Consider the following 25,356-nt stretch of genomic DNA (forward strand, 5'->3'; position numbering starts at 1 on the left):
TACAAAATATTATTTCAAATAGTCATAAAGTCAGAAAATTGAAATTTAAGGAAATATGTATATAGCCAAAAAGATGCAAGTTCTTTACAATGAATACAATTCAGAGAAATATGAATTGAAACAAATCTTACTCTCAAGGAAAAACTGTAAGATTTTAAATATAGATCCCCGTCATCTAAAAGAACGTCTGAGAAAATATAGGATAAGGCTGACGTCACAAAATTATCCATTTCAAAGTATGCGTAAAACTAGTTTAATTTATTTTTATGAAAAGACGCGAACTGTGAGAAAGTGATTTACTCCAGCAGACAGGGAAATGACACTCGAGGTGCTCCATGATCTGGAAAAATGGAGTCCCTGAAAGCTCATGCTGCCATTCGGACTGATCAATATTCGTTTTTACGTGCCTCACTTAAAGTATTTGCACGTACCTGAAAATATCCGTCGACAATCATAATGGAAAGATATAATAAGAATAAGAAAGCACATCTCGACGGTATAAAAATCCATAAAAATTTATTTTCAGTAAATAGACATATTTAACGGATTCTTATCGACTTGCGCTTATATTTAAATGTTCATACTTAAAAATTTTCTTATATCTTCAACTTGGAATCATCAAATCTTTTTTTTAAACATTTAAATCCTTGAATCTTAAATTATTCGTATTTAAGAGAATAAAAAGAAATTACAAAATTTTCACTAAGGAAATATTTTCTGCAATTATCAAAGGAATAATATGCTGCAACTTGCATACAACGTTATGGAACATTCTGTAGAATGCCATTTATTATTGTCGGGACAAGACCTCCCATTTCGAGATCCGAATAGACTGACTGAACTCCCGTGAGACTCCATTCCGGCAATACCCCAAGCATGATATCGCGTGTTAACCCTTTGCAAACCATATTTTCGCGATGGTTACCCTTCACGTGTCACTTTATTTTGCCGCGAAGTCAGCACCGTGCGAAGCGAAGCACATTCTAAGGTAAAAATACAAGGAATCACTGGAGAAAAAAGAATTTTGTGAGTAAACTCGCGGCGATATAAGTGCGCGGTGATAATTACATAAATATAATATTTAAATAATAATATACATAAATAAATATTAAACTCATAATCTGTGCAAAAAATAAAATTGTACATTTTATAAATTACCTTATATCCAATAAAGTATTATTAATTATTATCGTTAATACTGAACTTATTTTCTGTTACTATAAACTAAAGAATTAGTCGCCTATACCGCCGCACAACATAGAGAACTAAAAAGATATTTGCGCACTGTATTTACACGTATCTGCAATAATTACAGCACGGGCGTATTTCCCCGGATTATCCTATGTTTCAAAGCGTCACCTTATACGCAGCTACTCTGGGAAACGATGAATACCACAAAGGATTAAATCGCTGTTTATCCCCTCAACAAGCCGATTGCCGCCGCGGTATCGTCGTATCGATCGGCTGCATTCACGCTAACTTCCGTTCTCGATTAATGCACGATTTAAATAATATTCGCGTGACGGCGCGGGGGCAGCAGAGAAAAAAGGTGAAAGGTCACTACATGCTTCCGATCGATGAAAGGATCGGCGCCAAGAAAAGGTTCGTGAAACGTGGTATAGAGACGGAAAAAAGGAAGGGAAGAAGGAAGCAGAGACGAGTTAGAAAACTTTCGTTGATCTTGTTGACCATTCGATTTTCAATGAAACTTGATCGCCCCCGCGTTACTTTTTCATTTCCACTTTTCCGAGTTTCCGTGACGAATACTCGCGGAATGCAGCCGCGGGAACGACGCCCCGTCGACGTTATAAAAAAAAAAAGGCTTTGTACACGGTCGCTTTTTTTTATTATACATATACACAAGGTTGGGAACGATGTTTTTAGATATACATGTATGTATACAAGTGTATCTTTTTTTCTCTTTTGTTAGTGCAATAGCCTCGGTTAGATTCGGTTAGAACAGTGTTTTTCAACCCTTTCTACGCAATAAAAATGCCTCGAGATGTGCGAGAGATCGACGATGCGTCATGGAAAGATGCGATTACGGAAGTTATACCAATAACGAAGAGTTATTATGAAATAATTAGCACTCGGCATTTAATTAAATTATTCCTGGCTACACGAAGAACATGAGATATAAGACAAATAAAATTTGCAAATAAATTTTCAAATTTTTCCAACGTTATTGATGTATCACTTCCGTACAAAATCACGGTAGTCCCTTTGATCTTGATTTCAATAAAACAGACACGTAACATGACAGGTATTTTACAAACTGGCGATGCATAATTACTTATTCCACAGTCATTTCGTGAAACGACCAAGAAACGAAGTCAACTATTCGTAAATGCCTTTCTCGAACACCTTATTGTTGCTATTTGCTTGAGACTCATTTCAAGAAAATAAGATAGGTCTTGAAAAGATTTTAAAAAGACGATTGCGCGCGAATTTTTACTCAGATCAGATTTTTCGCGGCATGGAACAGAGGTTGAAAAACACCGAGTTAGAATACATCCCTTGTGAAGGAGCGAAGGTGCGAAGTTGCTGTTACGATTACGTTTCGCGGCTCGTATAAATTCAGGTAAGGCAACGTAAGGACTAGATTAGAAAAAAAGATTAGGAAACGAGAAATAACAGAGAGAAAGAGAGAGAGAGAGAGAGAGAGAGAGAGAGAGAGAGAGAGAGAGAATATGAATGAGAAGATAAAGTAGGGTCGAAAATGGTGAAGGCAAAGCACCTATGTCGGAAAATAATAATTTCCGAGAATAAACTTCAAGTAAACGAGAATCTGTTCCCTTTGTCAGGAGGAAAAGTAAAACTGGCTCTCTTTATACACAACACTATGACATGAACCATTTTGTTACGTGGTTAGACAACAAAAAAAAATAGAGCGATTCTCGCGTTCCCTCACGAGAAACACAAAAGCGCAGCTCTTTGTTTTCTGATAGAACTGAACTCTTTCCTAAAAAAATTAATGAATAAATAAATAAATAAAAAACAGTATGCGAATACCAAGTCGCAAAAGTATCAAGTCCGACTAAAACGAAAAAAAAAAAAAATGCAAAACACACGACTGTGATTCGCGATGGGTTAGATTAAATAATCATTATTTATTATTTCAAATCTCTTCTTGTGGTACAAAAATATTACAATATTTGATCTGGTAACTTCTTGTCACCTCTATTTATTCGCTTAAATCTTAATATCTGATGTGCACGCCAAAAAAAATTTTTTCGATACTTTCATTTAATTAAATTGATCTTGAGAACTGAAGCTTCAACAAGAAAACCGAGACTTCTATGAGAACTTTCATTGATCATAATAGATATGAATGATTCAAATAATTAGAACATCGACTCTTGGAATTCTGCTACTTGGTTTCATAATACCCGATACGAAGACGTCAGAAATGTTAACGTTTTACGTTCCAAATGTGTTATAAATTCATTGCTGATTCGTTCTTGATTCTCTAGTTTTCAATATCTCGGTTTATTGTGAAATTTCATTATAGACTCAATTTGTGCGTTAAATAATGCAAAAAACAGTAACGTAAAATTTTGTTTGGCGCGCGCACATAGAAATCCTATTCTCTAAATACACAAACATTAGCTTCGAAGGTTAATTAAATACTTACGATAGTTGCATTAATCTATCGGCGCATAGGCAGGCATCTTTTATGACACGATTTTTTTTATGAAGGAGAGAAGGGAAGGATGAAGGAAGGAAGATTCAGAATAAGCGCGATGGTCAACGCAGTAGACCCTGACAGTATCGTTATCGAAAGTACTTTCTTCTTCAAGTTTGCCAAAGCAAAAAAAATTTTTAAAGAAAATCTAGTTTTAATATATCTTTGACAGCTTATTCTCTAAAGGAAAAATCAAACATCATTCACGTGATAACAATTGGATTATCATTTATGCCATTAGAGATATAACACCAGAAGAAATAAGAGAAACTAAAGAAATTATATTATTATTTAATTCAAATTGCCAAATTACAATATATATATATATATATATATATATATATATATATATATATAAAATATATATGGCTTTTTTAAATATTCCTTAGTTCTTTGATATCTAAATCGAATTTTCAAAAGATTGTTCAACGTGTCGGCATTTTGCAACAATTATTAGCAGACATATTTATATATATATTACATTAAATGGATGTCTCGATTTTTCCAAAGAAATTTTGAAGATTCATTATAACAGTAACGATATCATGTTGTCGTTGCAAACATCTTATATAGCAAAAAAGCTACGCAACATCACTATAATGATGTCGTAATTATTATAACGAATTACAAAATAGAGGCTTTAGGTGCTCAAAGATCATAAGCCCATCAAATTTTATAAACACGATCCTGCCGAGTGCTATTTAATTCTCGAATCATTTCTATATAATTAATGATTTCACGAAGACATTTTGTATAGAAGATTATTAAAATAATTAGGAAGATCAAAGTTCCACAGATCGAACGATCAAGTGCCCAGAATTCTCGGTGACTGGAAAATTTGAGCACCGAACGTTTAAATGAGATCAGTAGACCTGGTGTCTAATTAATGACTATTTTCTCTCTCGTGTTTTTGGTGAAATACCAAAATCTCGGACAATAAAAGACGATCCTTTAGAAATATTTGAACGACAAACTCCATGGTATAGTCGCGTGACAAACGTCGCAAGATGGAAACAGCGAAAACTGCTCAGCGGTCTATTATGGACATATCGCTGACTGCGCGTGTTTATAGGTAGCGTGACACTGGTTACGTTTTAGTTATCGAGCAAGAGAATCGATGTCCCGACAATGCCAATATTTCTCTTCGCGAAATAGTCACAAACTATTCTCGAACGGAAATAAAATTAACGTCCGGAAATGAAATTCGATAGTGCAATCCTGATTCGAACGCGACGCACAAATGACGTCGACTGATGATACAAATTATTATTATGTAATAAGCAACGTTTTTATTAATATTATATATAAATAATTTCAATCGATTTGTAAAGAATCGATCTACGGAAAGATCGAAATACCGTCATATCATGTAAATCATGATTCGCGTATGCAGAAATAATATTCATCCGTGAAGTGTTGATTGATGAAGTGTTGAATTTCGCGATGCAATTGAATAATGCAGGACTTCAGTTTTGACACAGAAGAGACGCCAATCGGATGAGTAAAATCGAATGAATGGTTAAATAAGCCGCTCTGAAAATAGCTCGTCAAGGTCGTCGAAATTACTTTCACCGTAAACGACGACATCGTGTTTTAACTTGTGCGCTTTTTAACGATTCTTTGTGAAAAATCAAAGTTGTCGAAATCACATTCAATTCCGTCAAATTTATCGGTGCATTAGCGTCGGATTTTCCACAGGATCAAATCGCTTTCTCGTCGGAATTTTCCCGTCGTTACTACTTTTATAGCCCGAGAATTTTCAGTGCATGTTCCGGTATATCAATACAGTGTACATATTTTCGTTCTTTTTTATGCAGTTTACGTATATCGAAGATATACGTAAGAATATGTAAAAGCACACACGTCAGATAGATATGTAAAAGCAGACACGTGCCCATATTTCTACGAGAATTTTTGATCCTCTTTAGCAACTCGTGTTGCAGTTTGACATTTCGCGCACGAATCGTAAAAAGCATCGAGGAAAAAAAAATTCGAACGTATTCTTTGAATTTTTACTCTTATATATGTTAAACTTTTATAAAGAAATTTTAAAAAGATTGGAAAAAAATACAATGAAATTAAAAATCATAAGCATTTGAAATATACGCAGAATAAATAAATCCTAAAATACAATATGTGGATAAAAAAATTTAGAAACAATTAACAAATTTGGAAATAAATTCCCACATAAAGAATAAAAGAAAAAGTAAAAAATAGAAAAATATACATAAATTAGTTAGAAAAGATCAACTTCTGTTATCTCGTGTCACGATTGAGTTCCGCATGTCTCTCGAATAACAAAGCCAGAATGTGGAAAGTGAATGTGAGAGATGGGTCTAAAAGGCAGACGGCTGCGCGTATTAGTGTAACAAGCAAGCGTCCATTCGGTAGCGTGATTATTTCCGAGACTTCGAAAGTGATCTTATCGCAGGGACGTAACACGACCCTTACAATCACTGCCAGGCGCATTCGCGCGATGATTTATATCGGAATCGCGAGGCACGAACGTATTTAAATGCCCGGCGGGCCGACGGTGGGCGTCGCACGGAAGTGGAGCCAGTCGGAAGTGGAAGTATTTCTGCAAGCGCACAAGACAAAGACGAATGAGGCGGATGCGGTTAGATCTGCTGGAAATTACGGGATCCGGTGTTGTTTGTACAAAACGAGCCGTCCGTAAATGAGACGCCAATTTTTCCTCGGCCGAACGAGGCGAGATTATCGAGAACTCTGGTATCGCACGAGATGCATTCCCGAGGTGTAAAAATGTCTACATACATAAATAAAAAAATAGTTCTCCGGGGACGTATGGATTCAATCATCATTTTAAAACACGAGTTTACGGGTATCGGATGCGCTCTCAGTGTCGTTTAGCACTCGTTCTATATCGATTCGAAATTGCATGCCATTTCTGTACAACTCGAAAGGAAATCCATGGAAGTGTTTTCCTTCGATTTTGATAAACTTTGAACATGTTGTTTTCTAGGTAAAAATAAAGAATTCGGCCTTTATAAATAAATACATGTATTTATTTAAAAAGGCGCAACTGTACTTTTTTCGTTTTTCAAAACGAATATTGTTGAAACTGTAAGAGATAGAAAAAAAGTTCGAAATAAAAATTAAAGCGTTTTTAAGCGTTTACTTAATAATTAATTTTTTTATTTATAAATCAAAATTTTTTTAAACAAATTTTTATTAAATTATTACTATAAAGTACTTTTCCATTCAACCAAAATCATCATTCAACTTTTATTCTAAATATTTTTTCTATCTATATATATTACAGTTTCGACGATATTCGCTTTAAAAAAAAAAACCAATTTTTTTTTTCAAAAATAAAGAACACGTATTTTTGTCTAGTAAACAACATGTTCAAAGTTCAAAATCGGAAAGGGATACTTCCACGAGTTTTCTTGTTGATAAATCAGTTAACTCTCTCTCTCTCTCTTCTCCTTTAATCTAATAATAAAATTAACAGCAGATTGCAATTCTGTTCTAATAAAAAAAATTCAATTTAAAACGTCAAGCACATTTTTACATTTAATTCTAACGCGCATCTGCAGCTAAACAGCGTACGATTGCAAGGGAAAGGATCATCGAATTCTCGCCAACGATACTCCACAATCTCCTCTTTACAAACTTTACGAAGTTAGGGTCGATCTAGCAGCCGCTGCCAGCACCGGCGTCCGTTACCCCTGCGCAAGCATCCCTCAGCTTGAAGGGATGCAAGGGCGGAGGCGAGAAGCGCGCATCCAGCTGCCAGCATCACCGACCGACTAATGCTGCAACAGGGAGAGAAAGACCAGAGGGCGGAGGTACAGGGGCGAAAGAGACAGGAAGAAAATGGGGACTGAGGGAAGGACAGAACGGCGGAGGGGATACTTGAAAAGATTTATTATACAGAGGAGAACCGAGAGAAATGGGCGCGAGCCCTTTCGGAGCTTAACACACTTTGTACCGGGCGCTGCGCACGTAAGCTGTCTCTATTTTTCGGCCCGCAACGTTGATATACGCGCGAAGGGAGTATACGTTGGTTTATAGTCTGAATAATGCATCCGAATGCATATCTCGGCGTAATTTTCATCTCTTCTCATCTTATTATTATACTCCGGCGCAGATAATACAATTTATTAAAAGCTCAGCCCTTTTTACATCTCCGTATAGGACAATAATTGTATCTGACATAAATTCTACTCAACGTCGAAGAAATCCCTCGTTAAAATTCTCGGCGCGATTTAGAAGAACGTGACTCTAAATGTAGAAAGAGAATTGGAAACGTAGGAACTTAGGAAACATACGTGACAATATAAGTATTTTTAAGAACGTCTAAAAAAAATCACTCTAAAAAATCGCTCGCGCTAACAACGCCGAATCTTCGCGTCGCGTGGAATCCGATATTCTCTCTCATGCACAGGCATCGATCACCGTACTGTGCCAGAAAGAGCCGTCAAGGAAGAGGGACGCTGAAGGGGCAGAGACGAAGAGACGCAGCAGCGGTGGAGGACGAGCGAGGAGGAGAGGAGAACGAAGGGGATACAACGACGGGGAACAGGAGAGAACAGAGTGTATTTCCCACCCTCCATTGTATGCACTTCTCCTCTATCTCTATCTCTCTCTCCCTGTACATTCAGCTAAACTGCATATATGCTGAGGAGTGTGGCCGCCTGATCTATGTACGTAGACACAGTGATTCAACACAGTGGCCCATACGGTATGGTATTGCTACAGGATTTCACGTCTTTCTGTCGACGAATGACGAACATACGCGGGAAACGACTTATATCTTCTTTTCTTCTAATACTTTATGTTTTTTTCTTATTTTCTGTTGAACCAGGTGTGTCGCGCTAAATTCACACGTGGCTGCCGAGGAAATATTTATTTGCTGCGGGCGTTACACCGCACTTGGATATATTTTTGTCGAAGAAAAAACCATTTCCAAAATCTCTCGAATAGCAATAATCAAACTAGAGCCAAGGAACTGAAGTTTCTTCACGATCAAATGTGAAATAACAAAGCCGATCGTGTGATAGTTTTCCGCTGATTTTGTAAACTGTATTTTTATCAGATAGATGTATTTTTATCAGATAGAAAAAACACTAAACAAAATGTCCTGTAAAATGAAGAAATCTATAAATCGTCGATCTTGAAATCCAAAGATTTGGAAGAATGTCTAAATTACCGATGGATTGTTTTTCTGAAATCTATAGTTGGAACAAGATTCGTTCTATATACACGGTGTCTTCAAATTTTCCGTATAAATTTTAACAGTATATTCTATAAATTAAAATAAGAAAAAAATGTTATTTGAACATAAGACAAGCTACATTTACGAAAGAGATCTTTTCAATTCTCGTAACAATCATGTATAGTTATATGAAAATCCACGCTCTTCGAAAAACAAGTTTTCAACGTCAGTTCAATTATTATGGATGGACATGTATTATATAAACTTACAAGAAAACGTAAGATAGTGTCTCCCTCCAATTTTGATAAGCTCTTAATATCTTATTTTGTAAACAAAATAAGGACAGTTTTTTATATAAGATAGTTTAAAGACTTAGGACGCTCGCACGAATGCAAGAGATCCAGGTTTGACTCCCGGCCAAGATAATATTTTTCGTAATAAATTTATTTACAGTTTTTCAATGCATTAATATTTTTCTAATAGAATGCCTGATTGAGTTTCAAATTATCAAAATTGCTTGTCAATTTAATTCGTGATCTTAGAACAGTTTAATTATGTTTATAAGTCCGAAAAATCAATTCGGCGCGCAGTTCGAATGACTACAAATATGACGTAATGCATGTGTGTATGTATGTGTATATACACATACACACACACATATATATAGAGTATATAGGTGATCCAAAATTCTTGCATTCGAAATACAGAACATGAAACTTTATGTTTAAAACAAATAACTTTTTCCTTTAACAAAATTGTCCGATAAATAATTTTTGTGCTTATTTGTTAAATTCAACCTGTTCCTTCAATCCAAAAATTACTCGTCGAACATAGTTTTTGCTAAAAGAAAAAAAGTTGTTTGTTTTAGCATAAAGTATTATGTCTTGTACTCCGAATGGGAATTTCGGAGCACCCTGTATATAATTCAAATTGAATTATTTAAGCATTAAAGATCTAACTTTGACCGTTATGACCATTACTTCCTATTTCTTATTGTTGAGTTTTCAAATGTACGGTCCAATAAGATTTTTATTGTTTTTATTCGTGCTCAATCGCACTTTAAAGAGATAAAATACCTCTTAGAAGAAAATCGTTTTTCTTTCAAAGTGAATATTGTCGAAAATACACTGAAAGAAATGTTTTGTAGATAACCAAAGTTTTATTACTGATACAAAAACTATTTGTTATACATGATCAATCAAACCGTTGATCATATATCAACAAATAAACAGATAAATATTTGAAATAGAAGTTGGATAATTTTAAAAGTATAATAGTAATTATAATTTTTAAAAAATATTTTTTATTTAAATAAATTTTTTAATAAATAATATAAAGTATATTTTTGAAACCGTTTAACTTTTATTTCAAACATTTTTTTCTATCTCTTATACTTTCGACAATATTCGCTTTGATAGAAAAACTGATTTTCTTCTAAGAATATTTCACCTCCTAAAAGTGTAACTGGATATAAAAATGATATTTCTTACTCTTTCGTTTATAAAGCAATATATTAAAAGCTCATAAAAATGGGAGGGGGACACTTCCAGATATATCTTTATTAAGTAAAATTTCTTATAGATTATGGTATTCAGAACGCGCTTTTATGATGTTAGCTTGTATTTAGCATATAGTTCACGTTACGTATACTATAGAATTTTAGACAAAAAGCATATTCTGAAGCGTATGGACCTTAATGTTTTTGTTATAATTTTCAATAAAACATTTTAGGATCTAAATTTGTTACATTTTGTTTTATTTCAATTCATACTGTTAAAGTTTGCACGCAAAATTTGACGACACTCTGTATATCTACGGTAATTACTGATAATTCAATTATTCCGATGAAATCGTTTGTTATAAATTACGTCGAGTTTCGAGGAGTAACGAAATTCCAACACTACAAACTCTTCCAATACGATTGATTTCCGGAGTGCTACCACCGAAATGTTAGAACTTCATTTCAAGTACTCCTTGTCAGTATCTATAGAGTAGCTTTGCTACAGATCTGCGCAGTACGTACAGTCTGTTTGAAGACAATGCCACAGTCTGAACATGTAACCACTTAAGACATAAGAGAGGATGGTTGATTGAACTACTGCTCGGAAACAGCGATAACGAGAACATCACGATATGTGCAAAGAGAAGAGCGTATTCTGTATTCAATTGAACATTTGGTACTAATAATAGTTGTATGCGAAAATTACTTGAATTACTTGACAGACATTGACGAGAAATAATTCTAAGAAAAAGTATGAAGAAAAATTTTCATACGCATGCTTGCGCTACAAATTAGAATTTACATGTCAAATAAATAAAAATACAATATGTTCACATATAAAAATTTGATGATCTAAAAATTATAAAAAGGAAACAATTGAAAATAATTCCAGAGATTTACATATATTGAACAATTATAATGTAAATTTTATGATGTGATAATTATAATACAAATTTAAAAAATTAAAATTAGAAATGTAAATATATGGATAAAATAAAATTATAAAATCTTGAGTTGTTTTATATAGAAAAACGTTTCTTTCGCACTAAAGCTCCACGGTTAAGTGATTAATGGCCTAGCGCGATCAGCAGAGTTTCGCGAAATTCGCACTAGAAGTTTCCTCCTTCGAGCAAGGACGTATCAACGGAAGCCAACGGCGGCTCCGGTTTCTCCTCCATTGGTTAAGCCAACCGGGGTTTAAAGTAAGCGAGCACAAGCGCGAAAGACGAAAAGCCTCTTGTCGTGTGCTCGAGAAACGAAACTCTTTGCGAGCGGGGTACCATTCCAAGCGCACCTTCACCCTGTGATCCTCTTATTGAGGACACCATCCTATGTCTTCATCTTCAAACTATCGTCACATCCGTCCGACCGTCGTGGGACGAAGGCGTTCGTGTAATAAAAATGAGAAGATATGCCGGTAAGGAGCTTATTGTTGGAAAAGGATCTCGTCGCTCCTTGGACGAATGTCGCGCTCGATTTTCCTCATTTATACGAGAATATTAAACAACAATGCATCTCAAGAGCAGAAAGAAAGCGTCTATAATACATTTCGTCGGCGGAATTCGACGATCGATGTAGAAAATAGAGAATAGGTATCGCTGAACAGAATAAGTATCATCGAGAAGTTCTCCGAGATAGTGATTTTAGAGGGATCAAGATGCAATAGAGAAAACGAGCGAGAGAAAAAAAACGAGAGAGTTAAGTAAGGAGCTTAAAATAAACAAGTCAGAAACAAAATCAAGTGCGAAAACTTCAAACAAGTTGTACGACTTGAGTAAAACAGTTGATTTAAAAATCTGTAATGAGTGGATTTAAAAAAATATCGGAGAATTAATAACCTGTGATATTTTAATTGAGAGCAATTCCCCGAGAGATATGAATTATAAGTACGTAGGTAAAAAGCTTCGCGAAAATAAAACAGCGTTCCATGATTATGAGGATCATTAATGCTGAAGCGTAATGCGCCTTTAAGCGATAAAAATAGCAAATGCGATAAAAATTTAGATAAGATAAACGTTTCCAGTCAATTATCAATTTATACGATAATCACCAATATTTCTTTCATACAACTTTCAAGGGAATTTGCGTAGAATCTAAACAAATCCGAGCAAATATTATTTGTAAAAATCTATGAATATAAAATACAAATATCCGATCTGAAAAACCAATCAGAAAGAACACCGGAACGGATCAATAAAATCGAGGACGAAAGGCATACTGCGAGAGTAATTAGGGTAATGAAGGGCGGGCTGTATAATTAGATGCAACGATGGATCGATGGACCGAGCTATTGCAGGAGGGATGCAAAATGCTGTTGAGCTTTTTATCGCTCAACATGGAGCGAAAGAGGGAGCAGGAGAGGGAGAGGGAGAGGGAGAGGGAGAGAGAGAGAGCCCTTTGACCGTGCTGTGGCAGGGAAAATCTCGTGTGATACTAATTTCCATTTGGGCCCTGTCGCCGGGGCTCAGTTCGCTAATGCAGCGACGCCATCCATCCATCCATCCATCCATCCATCGTTTTACCACGTCGCCCAGAGAGACAATTTTCCACCGTTAAAGGTCGGGAAGTTATGAAATCGGGGCACTTCCTCGCCAAAACGCGACAAGACCTCTCACGTCTTGCACCGAGGTATAGTGCAGCAGGCACATTACGGCTGCACGTCACGGCCAACTCGGGGACATTAATATTACCAGATCCGAATTGTCGTCCTGACTACGTGTTCTCCTTGTTACCGAGAGACAAAGGCAGAGCTCACGGAAGAATCTGTGCCATTCGGAGAGCACGTGAGAGTATCAAATTCCACGTACCTAGAGTCTTGTAGCGAAACTACCACATCACTATACAGCAAATATAGAGCCCAAGCTTTTAATATTTTATACATGATTTTTCTCGAATGAATAAAAAGGGAATGACATCTTCGTAATGAGATAGAAATAAAAATGGAAGAATCTAATAAATGGAATATAATAAATGAATATATAAAAGACGAAAGTTGATTTAAAGAAATAATATGGAACATTCGTGCATGTCAGATAAATCGCTTCTGTTGTTATTTGGCAAGGAGATTACTATGGTTTCCAGTCCAGTATGGTTTGAGTTTCAAGAACGACATGTCCTTCCTATGTCATGTTATGCTATGAATGCATTGTTTGTCGTTAGCCTAGCTACCAGATCAGAAAATAGTCGATATGTCATTGACAGAGCGATTCCGAATCCTTGCAATTTTTACTACTCGGTGCAATCGATGCGGGCCTATCAATGCTGCTTTAACTTGCGAAGAGTTTACTGCTTACTTTATGAGAAAAATAAAAATTTAAGAGCTAAGAAAGCGGACTTAAATTAGAATTTAAGAATTGAGAGACTCCTTAAAATCTCCAGCAATTCAAGTTTACAAGTTTGAACTTAATATTAGAACGTAGTATCGTATAAAGTATCATAAAAAGTGTCTAACGATAATAGAAGTTAAGAAAGCAGATTTCAAAAACTCCGAAGACAGACTTGAAAACGATGAATCAAAAAGAAATGCCTTTAACCCTTTGAGGGACAGTGAGAAATATACGTCCCACCTTTTTGTTCTCAATTTGTTCCATATTTCTCACTGATCTATTTTGCATGAGCATATGAGTACTTTTTAGACTCTTAGGAAACTAAGTTATGTAACTTTTATGAAAATTACGTTAATTTATTTATTTGCAATTGTTATAAACAATTAATGTAAAAAAACTCGTTTTTTTCCAGAATAAATTCAGCTATTCTTAAACGTGAAGTACTACAGCTCTGAAAATTTTTATGTGTGTATTCCATATCTGAAACTATAATATATATTTTTTCCAAAATTTTCTGCTTGCTAGTTTTTCCGAAAAAAATTTTTGAAATCTTGGAAAATTGATCTTAGCCTAAAATAGTCATCGTATTGGATCCGCTATTTTGAATTTTGTAATTCAGAAATCATAATCAGCGATCTCGAAAACCATAGATGACTTATGATTTCAACAATTTATTAAGAAGAAAAATGTGTTCCTCAAAGGGTTAACGAGAGAGAAATAAAAATGGGAAGGCTAATAAATAAACATCTCAGCAAACCATACCGTATGATTGCTGTTCACAATCAAAGTAAGTGGTAAGACAAGCGAAGTGAATTCCATTCTTGGAAGTTTTGCATTTTCATTTTTTGCCAGTTCCGGAAACTATGACACTCAGAATGCATCTGCTTAACGAGAAGTAAAACGAGACGACATTTGCTTGTTGTGCAACGTGTGTGAGCGCAGAAAGAGGGATAAAACGCGCGTTCTCGCATGAAACTGCGATGTCGCTTTGTGCGAATGAACAGATAGCAAAGGTTCGTCGCGCCGGTCACGCGAGAATGTTTCGAAAAATCGCGACAACGTCGAGGAATTCCCTTAGGAACGACGAGGACAGAGAATTTCAATAACGACGAGACGTCACAAGTATGACGACCTTGTTATACTTAATTTCGTAGAACTACTTGGAAACTTCGGTTAATCCTACGCGCAATGTTCTTTCCACTGGTTTTAAGTAGACTAAAGAGTTTCGCGAGATAGCAACTATAATTAAGTTTTGATGAAACGAAAAAACGATTATTTGAAACGGCATTCGCGAGTGTATTTTACGTTTACAAATATATGGCGCCTTTTCGAAAAAACTTGAATATACTTTCTTGATCTACGTCCGCTATTGGCGCGAATTCAATGGCTCGAAGAGCTAAAAGTGTTGCATCTGCAAATAGAGAAAGAACATAGATAAAAAAAAAAAAAAACTGGCTCGACGCCATCTCTACCCGGAATCGCGACAAGAAGATACGACGTAGATGGAGGAAAAAGGACACGTCTGTTACATAACGACGTAAAAGGGCTATGAACGTGTAATTATATGCACTGCCTAAGGGAGATATCGCATCGCTTATAATAAGTATTATTTTATCATAGTTTATAGTTATTTATCTCGTCACAAGCGATTTATTCTTGTACTTAAGCGAAAGGCACCACAAGTGAACTCCATAAGGAGTCTGTTCTTTTTTTTTTTTTCCATAACAGCCTATGGGCCTGGGGGACTAGTTTCATCATGACTATTTTTGAGCCGCAACGGCTCACACAGAAATCAGTCTTCGACGTGATTCACAACCTACGTCATATAAATATAAAATATACGTATAAATATATAAATCTATATATATTTTTACGTACACGCGTCGAAGAATGTTTTGCATTATCTTCCTATTACGCAGATTGATCGCGCAGCTCGAGACAAAAAAGATTGCTCCATGATTTACTATTATTTTTGCACATTGTTCCAATAGATTTTTATACATAACGTTAAATATATTCTCGCGTTACATACATATACGAACAAAAATCCAATAGATAAGAACCGTGCAAAACCATTCGCGACGCGTGCGTATAAAAAATACTTAATATCATTTAAATCATATATCATATGGTCGGTATAGTTGATTCTTATACTTAAGGCAATCTTAAGTGATGACCTTAAGCCAGTCACAGAGCTGTTAGCATCTTATTAAGATATTACTTAAGATGGTCTTAAAATGAGAACCGACTATGAATACCTATTATTCTTGCTGCGCGTCTATAGATGATAATAGAAAATGCTGGAGTCCGAAAATCTAGAAATTTTAAACCCTAACGTTCGGAAACGTAGGAATTAAGGGAAACTTCAGAATGTGAGATCCTCAAAATGAACTGTAGCAGTCCATGGATTCAGGCGTGATACGGAAGTGACGCAAGGAAAGACGATTACGAGATCGAAGGATGATCCATAATCTTGGAGGAACATTATTTCATCTTCCGTATTTCGGAACGATATGACGTTCGGACAATCAGCGGGAGGTAGAAGAAAGAAGTTTTGTACTTGACATTACTTTCACTGAGGTCTCCAGCTATACTGGTTCTATGAACACTTCGCTATAATTAAGAGAATCCGCTTGTCTCACAAGAGAACCGTCGGAAATGTTCATCACCGATTTAGACATCAAAAATATTAAACTCATACTCTTTGTGTTTAACTTAAGATGGCTTAAAACAACTTCGAAAAAATAATGTGGATTTTTCATTTTCAATATTTTTTTAAATGTGGCTACATCGTGTTATTAACACATTCCGTGTCAGACTGATTGTAAATAATTTGATCATCATGTCGCGTGAATCATCACTATATATCATAGTAATTACAGTATTTTTCTTTGTATTTGTTACAAGGACTCGGATCGAAAAAATTTGATCCGGATAACGATCCGAGACTAAATCCAACTTTTCGTAACGATTATCGGATTCGTTTGGTCTTCGATCTTTTTCAGTTTTGGTTTTCGGTAATTATGACCCATAACAATCACTGTTATCATTAAAAGAACTAAAATCAAAATAAAAGTTAGGTATCCTCCGACCATAATCGTAACCAGAAATTATAATGTATCCAAAATATAATTTCGGTCCGCGAATCTCTGATTTGTTATATCTATTAAATAATTAATGTATCTCATAATGGTTAAAAAATGACGAAAATTATTATTATAAAGAAGAAGACCTGTATTGAATCATACATAATCGTAATTATGTGTATCAAAACTTTTTTCTAACTGTAACTTAACTTGATTACATTTATTCCAATAACTAGTGACTAATTTAACAGTTACTTTTATAGTTACTTTACATTTTAAACTTATTTATCAATTTAATGTGATTAAGTAAAATCTGAATACTGATTAAGGCTATGGTCCACTTAATGCTACAAATGTTTCGAAGTATTTTTTGATTGATCAGTAAATTGTAAACGTAAATTATTTTTTTCTTTGATAGTCCTAATGATATCAATGTTACTCATTGTTTTGTCATAATAACTGAAAAATTACTTTTTTAGTAACTGTATAATTGTAATAAAAGTTAATCTTTAGTCTCGGTAACTTAGAACTATAACTAATAACTAATTACTTTTGAAAAAAAAAACTGTAACTGTAACTAGTTATTTTTACAAAGTAACATTTTTGTATAAAAGCTTTTTTCATATAGCTTATCTTATTTTGAAGATATTCGCTGATATTGAAAAAAATCTGTTATTTTTAAGAGGTTATTTCGACCTTGAGATAATTAGATAAAAAAATATGAGTCTAATGTTTTATGATGCTCTATAACACATCCAAAGCAAAATCGTGATGAACGGTGAGTTCCGACCGTTCCCTTATCAGAATCAGAAACCTCCGCGTCTTATCTATTAGAATTAAATACTTAGAAGCTAAACGCACAAGAATAAATAGATTTAATTTTAGTTTAAATAGTATTCTATAAATCAAAGAGACGCACGCGCACACGATGTAATTGTCGAATACAGCTAGACGAAGACGGTTCTTCGTGCGATATATCGATCGTCATGATTAACACTAATTAACGTGTGAAATGACATGAGCACAAATTTCCAGTGCTCTGCGAACGTATACGCGAATCTAGGTTTATACTTGACACGATAGGAAAATAAATTATATAAACGTTAAATTATTATGTATGTAGAGTGTATGAGGATCTATGAATCAGAAGATCCATGTATCGGAAAGACCCAAAGATGAGTATATCAAAAGATACGGTCTTGTAATTTGCCGTCTCTTTGGCGCGAAACGGACCGTTGTATATATCTATATAATAATTTAAGATACTCTAATACCTTAAATTATAGCATTCCAATAATGCCAGTAATTGAGTTCCGGACAGATTTAATTGATTCAAAGATCCTCGCACATCTGCGGTTAATACACTTTGCACTGTGTTTATGCAATGCAATAATTACTAAGGTGAGTATGACTGAGGTTGAGCCGACTGAGATTGAGCCGACTGAGATTTTTCCACGAAGAGCTTTTGCTCCATGCGCATAAACGGCAATATCAAGGAGTCCCGTATGCCGTGTTTCAACTTAATGTGTCTTTTCAAGTTGTCAGACCTGGTCAACGATATCAAACATATTTGACATACGTGCTTGTCGGGGTTGTGTGATTTCATGTGCTTTTTTATGTTGGCTACGCTCTTGCCGCACTGCTTACAGCATTCCATACCGATCTGCGTGTGCTCTAACTTATTGTGACTGTCTTTACTTATTTCCTTTTTGCAAGTCCTTTTGCAAAGCGGTATTCCTGGAATACAAGGTCCTGTTTCGATGAATTCATCATAATTAATTGACGATGCCAACTGTGTCTACAATTATCATCCCAAAATACGTAAAGATGATCGATTCCCGTTACCATCCTCAATTTCTTTTATTTCTTTGCGCAATGTCTAGTCTAATGTCTCAAACTCAAACTCTTTAATTAAAAAAAAAAAAAAAAAAAAAAATTATACGTGTTTTTGTTAATTGTGTAACTAAGCGTACAAATGTAAAATTATGAAATAAAAGATCTCAAAAATAAATGTCAAATCCTTTTTTATTATCAGAACCAACTGCCATGAACATAAATGTAATTTCTCTTGTAAAATGTTTGAAATGCAAATATTTTATCACAGCTTTTACTTTTTCATTGTAAAATGAAAAAAAATTACATAAATATTTAAAGATGTAATTTTTCTCTAAAATAATTTTTTAGAGCAAATATTATTTTAGAAAAATATTATTTTGCTGATCGACACAGATAATTAAGTATTAATAAATATCAATATTTGTATCAATATTGTGTCAATATTTAAGTATTAATAAAATTTTAATTGGTCATTACACATAAAAAATATCACAAAAATTTATATTGCAAAAATGTAATATTACTCTAATTCGTGAAATTAAAATTTATTTTACTAATTTTCCAAGAGAGAATCTTTTTCATTATTTTATAATATATTTTTAAAAATTGCTTTTTATATTTAACATATTTTTTTTATTTTGCTATTATTCTAATATAAGAAATTATCATTACGAAAAGAAATATTTCCGATGATAACGTTAAATAGAACATCTTTTATGCTTCCCATAAGTTACACTCTACGTCAAATAGTTGCAGAGAAGAAGAAATTCTCTCAAATACGTTCAAAATCAACGAAGATATCATAACGAACACCACACTCGTATTTGTATACGATAATGTACTAAATAGAATTGCTTGATTATCTTTCTTGTTTTTATAAGCGCTGGAAATATATGAAAATCTTGCTTGATGCGGAGAAAAAATAATGTAGGCAAAAAATATATAGAAAGATTCTAAAGGACATAATTAAAAAAAAATTGAAATTCCTTTGCGTCGAAACAAGACAGAAAATCGATTAATTCTATTAAAGACTTCACCCCGTGCTTTTTCTCATCTATAATTACCTACTCGTAGCAAATGTCAATACTATGTAAAAAAAAAAAAAAGCGCAATTCTACTGTCATTTCATCGCGTTCCAAGAGACTAAAGATACTGTCACAATACAGTACAGAAGAGAAAGAAAAGAGAAAAGAAATGTCAAAATTGACCTACTGAAAAGGAAATTGAATGAAAAATAAACATTCAAGTGTGAGAATTCCGGCGAGGAAATTCACCGATTCGACTTCCCGGTAAACGCTCAGTCTGCGGAGATCACGATACGGACTATCGACTTTGTCCCCAGCTCTTAAACACCGCCCATACATAAATTGCTCCGTCGGAGATCAAACGCGCGCATCTCGCGACCACTGGCAACTATTGCATAATGCAGCTCGTGCAACATTTCAGCTAACTAGATGTAATATGAATATGCAATCAAGAAGTACGTAATCTAGTAACTATCAACGTCAGCGGCGGTAACGACTACGACGACGACTACGACTACGACTACGACGACGACGACGACGACGACGACGACGACGACGACGACGACGACGACGACGACGACGACGACGACGACGACGATGACGACGATGAAGGCAAGATCACTACGAGGTCGAGGATGCGAAAGATAAACGAAGAATAACGTTAGCAACAGAATCTATTTAACGAGCGGTCTAATCGCGTATGTTTCTTCGGATATAATCGTTAAAAGGAAAAAAATGATACCTAGGATCTTCCTGCTGCTGCTGTTGCTGCTGCTGCTGCTGCTGCCGCTATTGGCGACTATTATTAATGCATTGACGATGCGTAGTGGATAAGAGTCGTGACTATAAATAAGCGTGACGTTTTAATGGACGAACGATAGAAGATATTTCGCGAAAAGTAAAATTTTACCTGATAAATTCACCTATAGACTTTTTATAGATTACGTATATGGAACTTGAATCCTCGGATCTTGCAATCCCTGATTCCATGAAGATCCTCATGTTAGAGAATTTGCAAATTCTAGAATCTAATTGGCATCTTTATCTGTAATTTTAGGATAAGTTTTCGGGATAACTAAATCCTCGGATTCTTCGCTCTTGTATAATCGCGTTAACCTTCATATCCATTTCGTGGTATCAAGTAACGTAACATAGGAAACGTCTTACGTAACGAATTTTTTTTGCCCGCGGCCGGCAACTTTATTAACGCAAACGACGGATTGCGCAACGAGATGCGCAACGACTGCACATTTTGTTGCTAATATTCTCGTTCACTCGTGTAGATCGAAACGAACAGCGCAAGAGAGACGTGAGAATATAAGATCAAGATCGCCAGGCACGGTGACGCAAGATACGGCAAAAGGGTACATAAGAGAATAGGAAATAAAAACAGCACATAAAGACATGCACAGAGAGTCCCGCCATGGAAGTATCGCATATATACGTACATCTGCGTCTGCACGTGCACACAATGTACGTATATATGCTGTATATATATATATGTCTTATATATAATATATATGACATAAATATGTACATATCTCATTTTGCATACACGACACACATTTACACGCATTCACGCAAATGGAGTTCGTTAATGTGGCATCACGCATTCGCACGTACACGCGTCACGTGCACGTGTAAGAACAGCGAGATGAACTCAGTCAGACACGCACCCACACACCATCACAATCTCGGACACGGACTTAAAAAAAAAAAAAGAAAAACAGATATGAGATAGGAGTACAGTCCATTTGCTGATACCAGTCCCAAACCAACGAGAGTTTTGTTATGTTTTATTTCTTTCTGTATATGTATTAACACACGTAATTAAAACTACCACAATGACGTAGCAAATGCACGATACCATCACCATAACACCAAGGGTTCATGTAATATACACATGTAGTTATATATAATATATATATATATATATATATATGTACATATATGTATATGTATATATGTATATACACAGAGCTCAGTGTGTATGCATATATATATATATATATACGTACATGTACATACATATACATATACATATATATATATATACGTACATGTACATACATATACATATATATATATATATATATATATATATATATATATATAAAGGTCTTTCATTTTCTAAAGTTACACTCACTACACTTGCCAGATTTGGAAATAGAGGGATGCTCGCTTCGGACGACACCTACGTACGACTCGACTCGTGTCAAATCCTTGCAAATACGTGCATGCAAATCTCCCTCGATTTCTTAGATGTAACATATTTCCCACACACTGACGACGAAATAGTTTTTCCCGTGACATCGAGCGTTCAATACGCGCAAAATGACGAGTTTGATTCGCAAATGAAGCGCGATGTTTTAACGAATAAACGTCGAATAATGTATCGTCGCATCTTTTATTACTGCTTACAAGTTTAATATTTAAGCCCATTCGAATGATAATATCTGAGATAATATCGAGTAAAATTTTCAACATGCATAATACAAGTTAATCACAGCTCAGAACGGTTTGATACAAAATGTAAAAAAGGAAATATGTTAAATCTAAATGAAATTTTGGTCGTAAAATTGAATATAGTGCAGATCTTACCATCAAGTCCGTCGAGCATTTCCGGAGGATTATGGTGCTCAGATGATTCAATCCCTTGAACACCATCACTGAGTGCTCCTGCCGTGGCCCCTCCATCTTCTCCTATCAGTCCAACTGGATGACCCTGCACATGACATAATCACAGATTTATAAATAAATAGCCAGCAATAGTATGAAAGCTACTATAAGTTCACAATTTATAACATTTTAATTCAAATACTATCTGCAATCATCCTCAATGCATATCCTCAAAAGATAAAATCTTTGTATTCTTGCAAATTGTTGTTTCTCAAGTTCTATTAAATCCTCAAACTCTTAAATTATGTTTTTGAGATGATCAAATTGAAGACTTCTTGAAAACAAAATTTGCATTTTAAGATTTTTAAATGGTACTTATAATTTTCCCACGTTAAACTTAATGTAACAATATTTAAGTAACATACATAAAAAATTATATAGTTTAGCTATGTAAAAATTATATAAGTATAATTTAAACTCAGTAATGTTAATTAAATTTGTACATATATAATACTTATTTGAATATTTTGCATAGTTTTAAATAGAAATAATTAAAAAAGAAATATATATCTAAAAAAATATTTTTCGTTCCTATTTATATATAGAAGATATAATAATATTTAATTGTAGGAGGTTAAATATAATCAATATAATTTCAAAGAAAAAATTATTTTCAGAATAACTTGATTTATTGCTCAAACATATAAGATATCTGTCACAGAACATGATCTCAAAAATATATACTTTGGCATATTTTTTTCTCACATATTGAAAATTGTGTAGTAGTACGCTCATATAATACATCAAATATATAACAACATATACTTTAATAACGTTTAAAAAATACAAATTCAATCTTTTTATAAAGTCCAATCATCGTGGAAATATGTTACTTCATCATGAAATAATTACAAAAACAAATTTGTATGATTATATACAGACTTCATTCACGTCTATTAAAGTTATTTGCATAATTTTTATAATTATACAAATTTTCATAAACATCTTTAAGTGTTATTTAAATATACAATGGTTTTTCATATATCGTCTCAAGTAATACATATATACATATTACAACATAACATTGGAAATATTACTAAATGTATTAACAGAATTATTGTATCAACATCATTATATATGTATAGTCATGCATTGTCCTTTTAACAATAAAATAATATACACACATAAACTGTTTTAACTTTATAGGCAATAATAATTTTAACAGTGATAAAATTATTTGATGATAAAAACTCGCTTCTGTGAAAATATATTTAACAAGTGTAAACTTCTCTTTGTATATTGTTGATGCAATAAAATGATTACAATTGATTGAATGCAATCTAAAAGTAAAAAAGTCCAAGACTAAAATGTAAGAGAAATCGGGAACAGAAATCTTTGGAAGATCTCTGAAAGTACTTATAATTGTAAGAAATCTGATAGTTAAGGTGGTTCTACAGTAAATCGAGTTATCGTAGAAATGTCTAATTTTTTAATATAATAAAGCTAAAATACTTGACGTGTGTAAAATTCTAGGATAGATCATTGATGAAATAAAAGAGGAAAAAAATAGAGGCGCTTCTTTGACTAATTACACACAAATAATATCATAGATTTCTCTAAAAAGAGATTATAATAGTTAAAAAATTACGATTGTAACGGTTACAAAAAAGTAATAGGCCATTCTGGAAAGATATTTAATATTGAAATGGTAAAATATCGAATTTTCACAAGAACAAATTGTACAAAGAAATGAATTTCTTTTTATTTCACTACTTTAGTACTTTTGCATACTATATAAATATTATTTATTTTATATTTCATTAAAATATACATGTTTAATATTTATACAAATTATGCAGATATATTTATGTTTTTGGGTGGGCCCTGGTGAGGTGCTCAAATTTTCGGCACTTTACTGTAGAACCATGTTAAATAAATAATGTTAAAAAAAATAATGCACTTATAATATATTCTGTTACATGTTCAAGTTTCATTTTGTTTTAAAAATAAACAAATATTGTAAGTTTAATTAACTTAAATTTTGTCGCGATTTAATAAGGAATTTCTCAAAATACATATTTCGTACAAATATATTGAAATATATTTGTAAACGATAAGTCTTTTAGGTATTAAATGAGCGCGAAATTAATTACAAGTTAACAGATCCAGATAGGATGCAATGAAAGGTATCAAGGCTAGCATGTTTTTGTCGTATAAGCATAATGTTTTCTTTCCTCGTTTTCTTTTGCTACGCACAGCTTATGTGCTTTACATTTATCATGATGGTTCACGATCTCTAATCTAAAATTGCCATTTCCCGCAGCAAATGAAGTACGAATTTCTGGTATAGATTCATTCCACTTTCTACAGTATTTGCAAAACATAAGATTCGATTGTTCATCATACTGCAACCAGGAATACATGCCTAACCATCCCGGTTTAAATTTACCAGCCTTTCTATTGTGCGGAGTAGTACGTTGCAAGTTTGCGCACTGAATTGTCTGCTGAATTACAGACAATCCTGGTTCCTGATTTATTTGTAACGATCTATCACTTTCAAGTCTCTTAGCAACTGGATATTCGGGTAACGATTGGGTTTGATCAATGCTATTGCTTTTATACGAATGGTGTGTGTTCATAGATATAGCTTGACTTAGCGGATTATGCAAATTTCCGGGAAATTCAGACGCAATTCCCGACATATCGATATAGAGAGAACCTCCAGCCATGATGGCACTTTCGCGAGAAACCTGCACCCCAGCGGAATCTGGACGATTTGAAGTCATGTTCTGTACATCCATAGTTTCGTCACTCTTCCCATCTCTTTGAACCTCCCACTCCATATTAGTCTGTCAACAGAGAAGGAAAGGATATGTGCTTAATCAACACATCTCGACCAATTTTTTTTTTAGCAGAAAAAGCCAATTCTGTAATCTCTAATTAGAAAAATCCCTTCCTTCCCATGTTTGTTTCGACTATAGGATGACGGTAGGTAATCGTCATCAATTGTGGGAACAGTAACGAAACTCCGTTATAGGGACAATTATCTTCATGATATATCACGAGAACTTTGCACTTCATTTACGACTGTGCAAA

At 34.1% G+C, this 25,356-nt stretch overlaps 1 protein-coding gene across 10 annotated transcripts in view; it reads right to left on the minus strand.

The window, feature by feature from the left end:
- The window catches only part of LOC105145208 (uncharacterized), a 75,608-nt gene that overhangs the window by 37,051 nt on the left and 13,201 nt on the right, over positions 1-25,356 (minus strand). For 5 of the 10 annotated variants that reach the window (XM_011054636.2, XM_087412189.1, XM_011054631.2 and 2 more), the window contains one exon: positions 22,928-25,109. In XM_011054636.2, the coding sequence (XP_011052938.1) occupies positions 24,456-25,109 (654 nt within the window). In that variant the 3' untranslated portion in view covers positions 22,928-24,455. Of the gene's footprint in view, positions 1-15,397; positions 18,518-22,242; positions 22,367-22,927; positions 25,110-25,356 lie in introns of those variants that run through there. The other 5 variants (XM_087412192.1, XM_087412193.1, XM_087412191.1 and 2 more) reach the window with 2 other exon arrangements.

This window comes from Acromyrmex echinatior, chromosome 12 (genome assembly GCF_024713525.1).
Source record: "Acromyrmex echinatior isolate Ae372 chromosome 12, ASM2471352v2, whole genome shotgun sequence".
NCBI classification, from domain to species: domain Eukaryota; kingdom Metazoa; phylum Arthropoda; class Insecta; order Hymenoptera; family Formicidae; genus Acromyrmex; species Acromyrmex echinatior.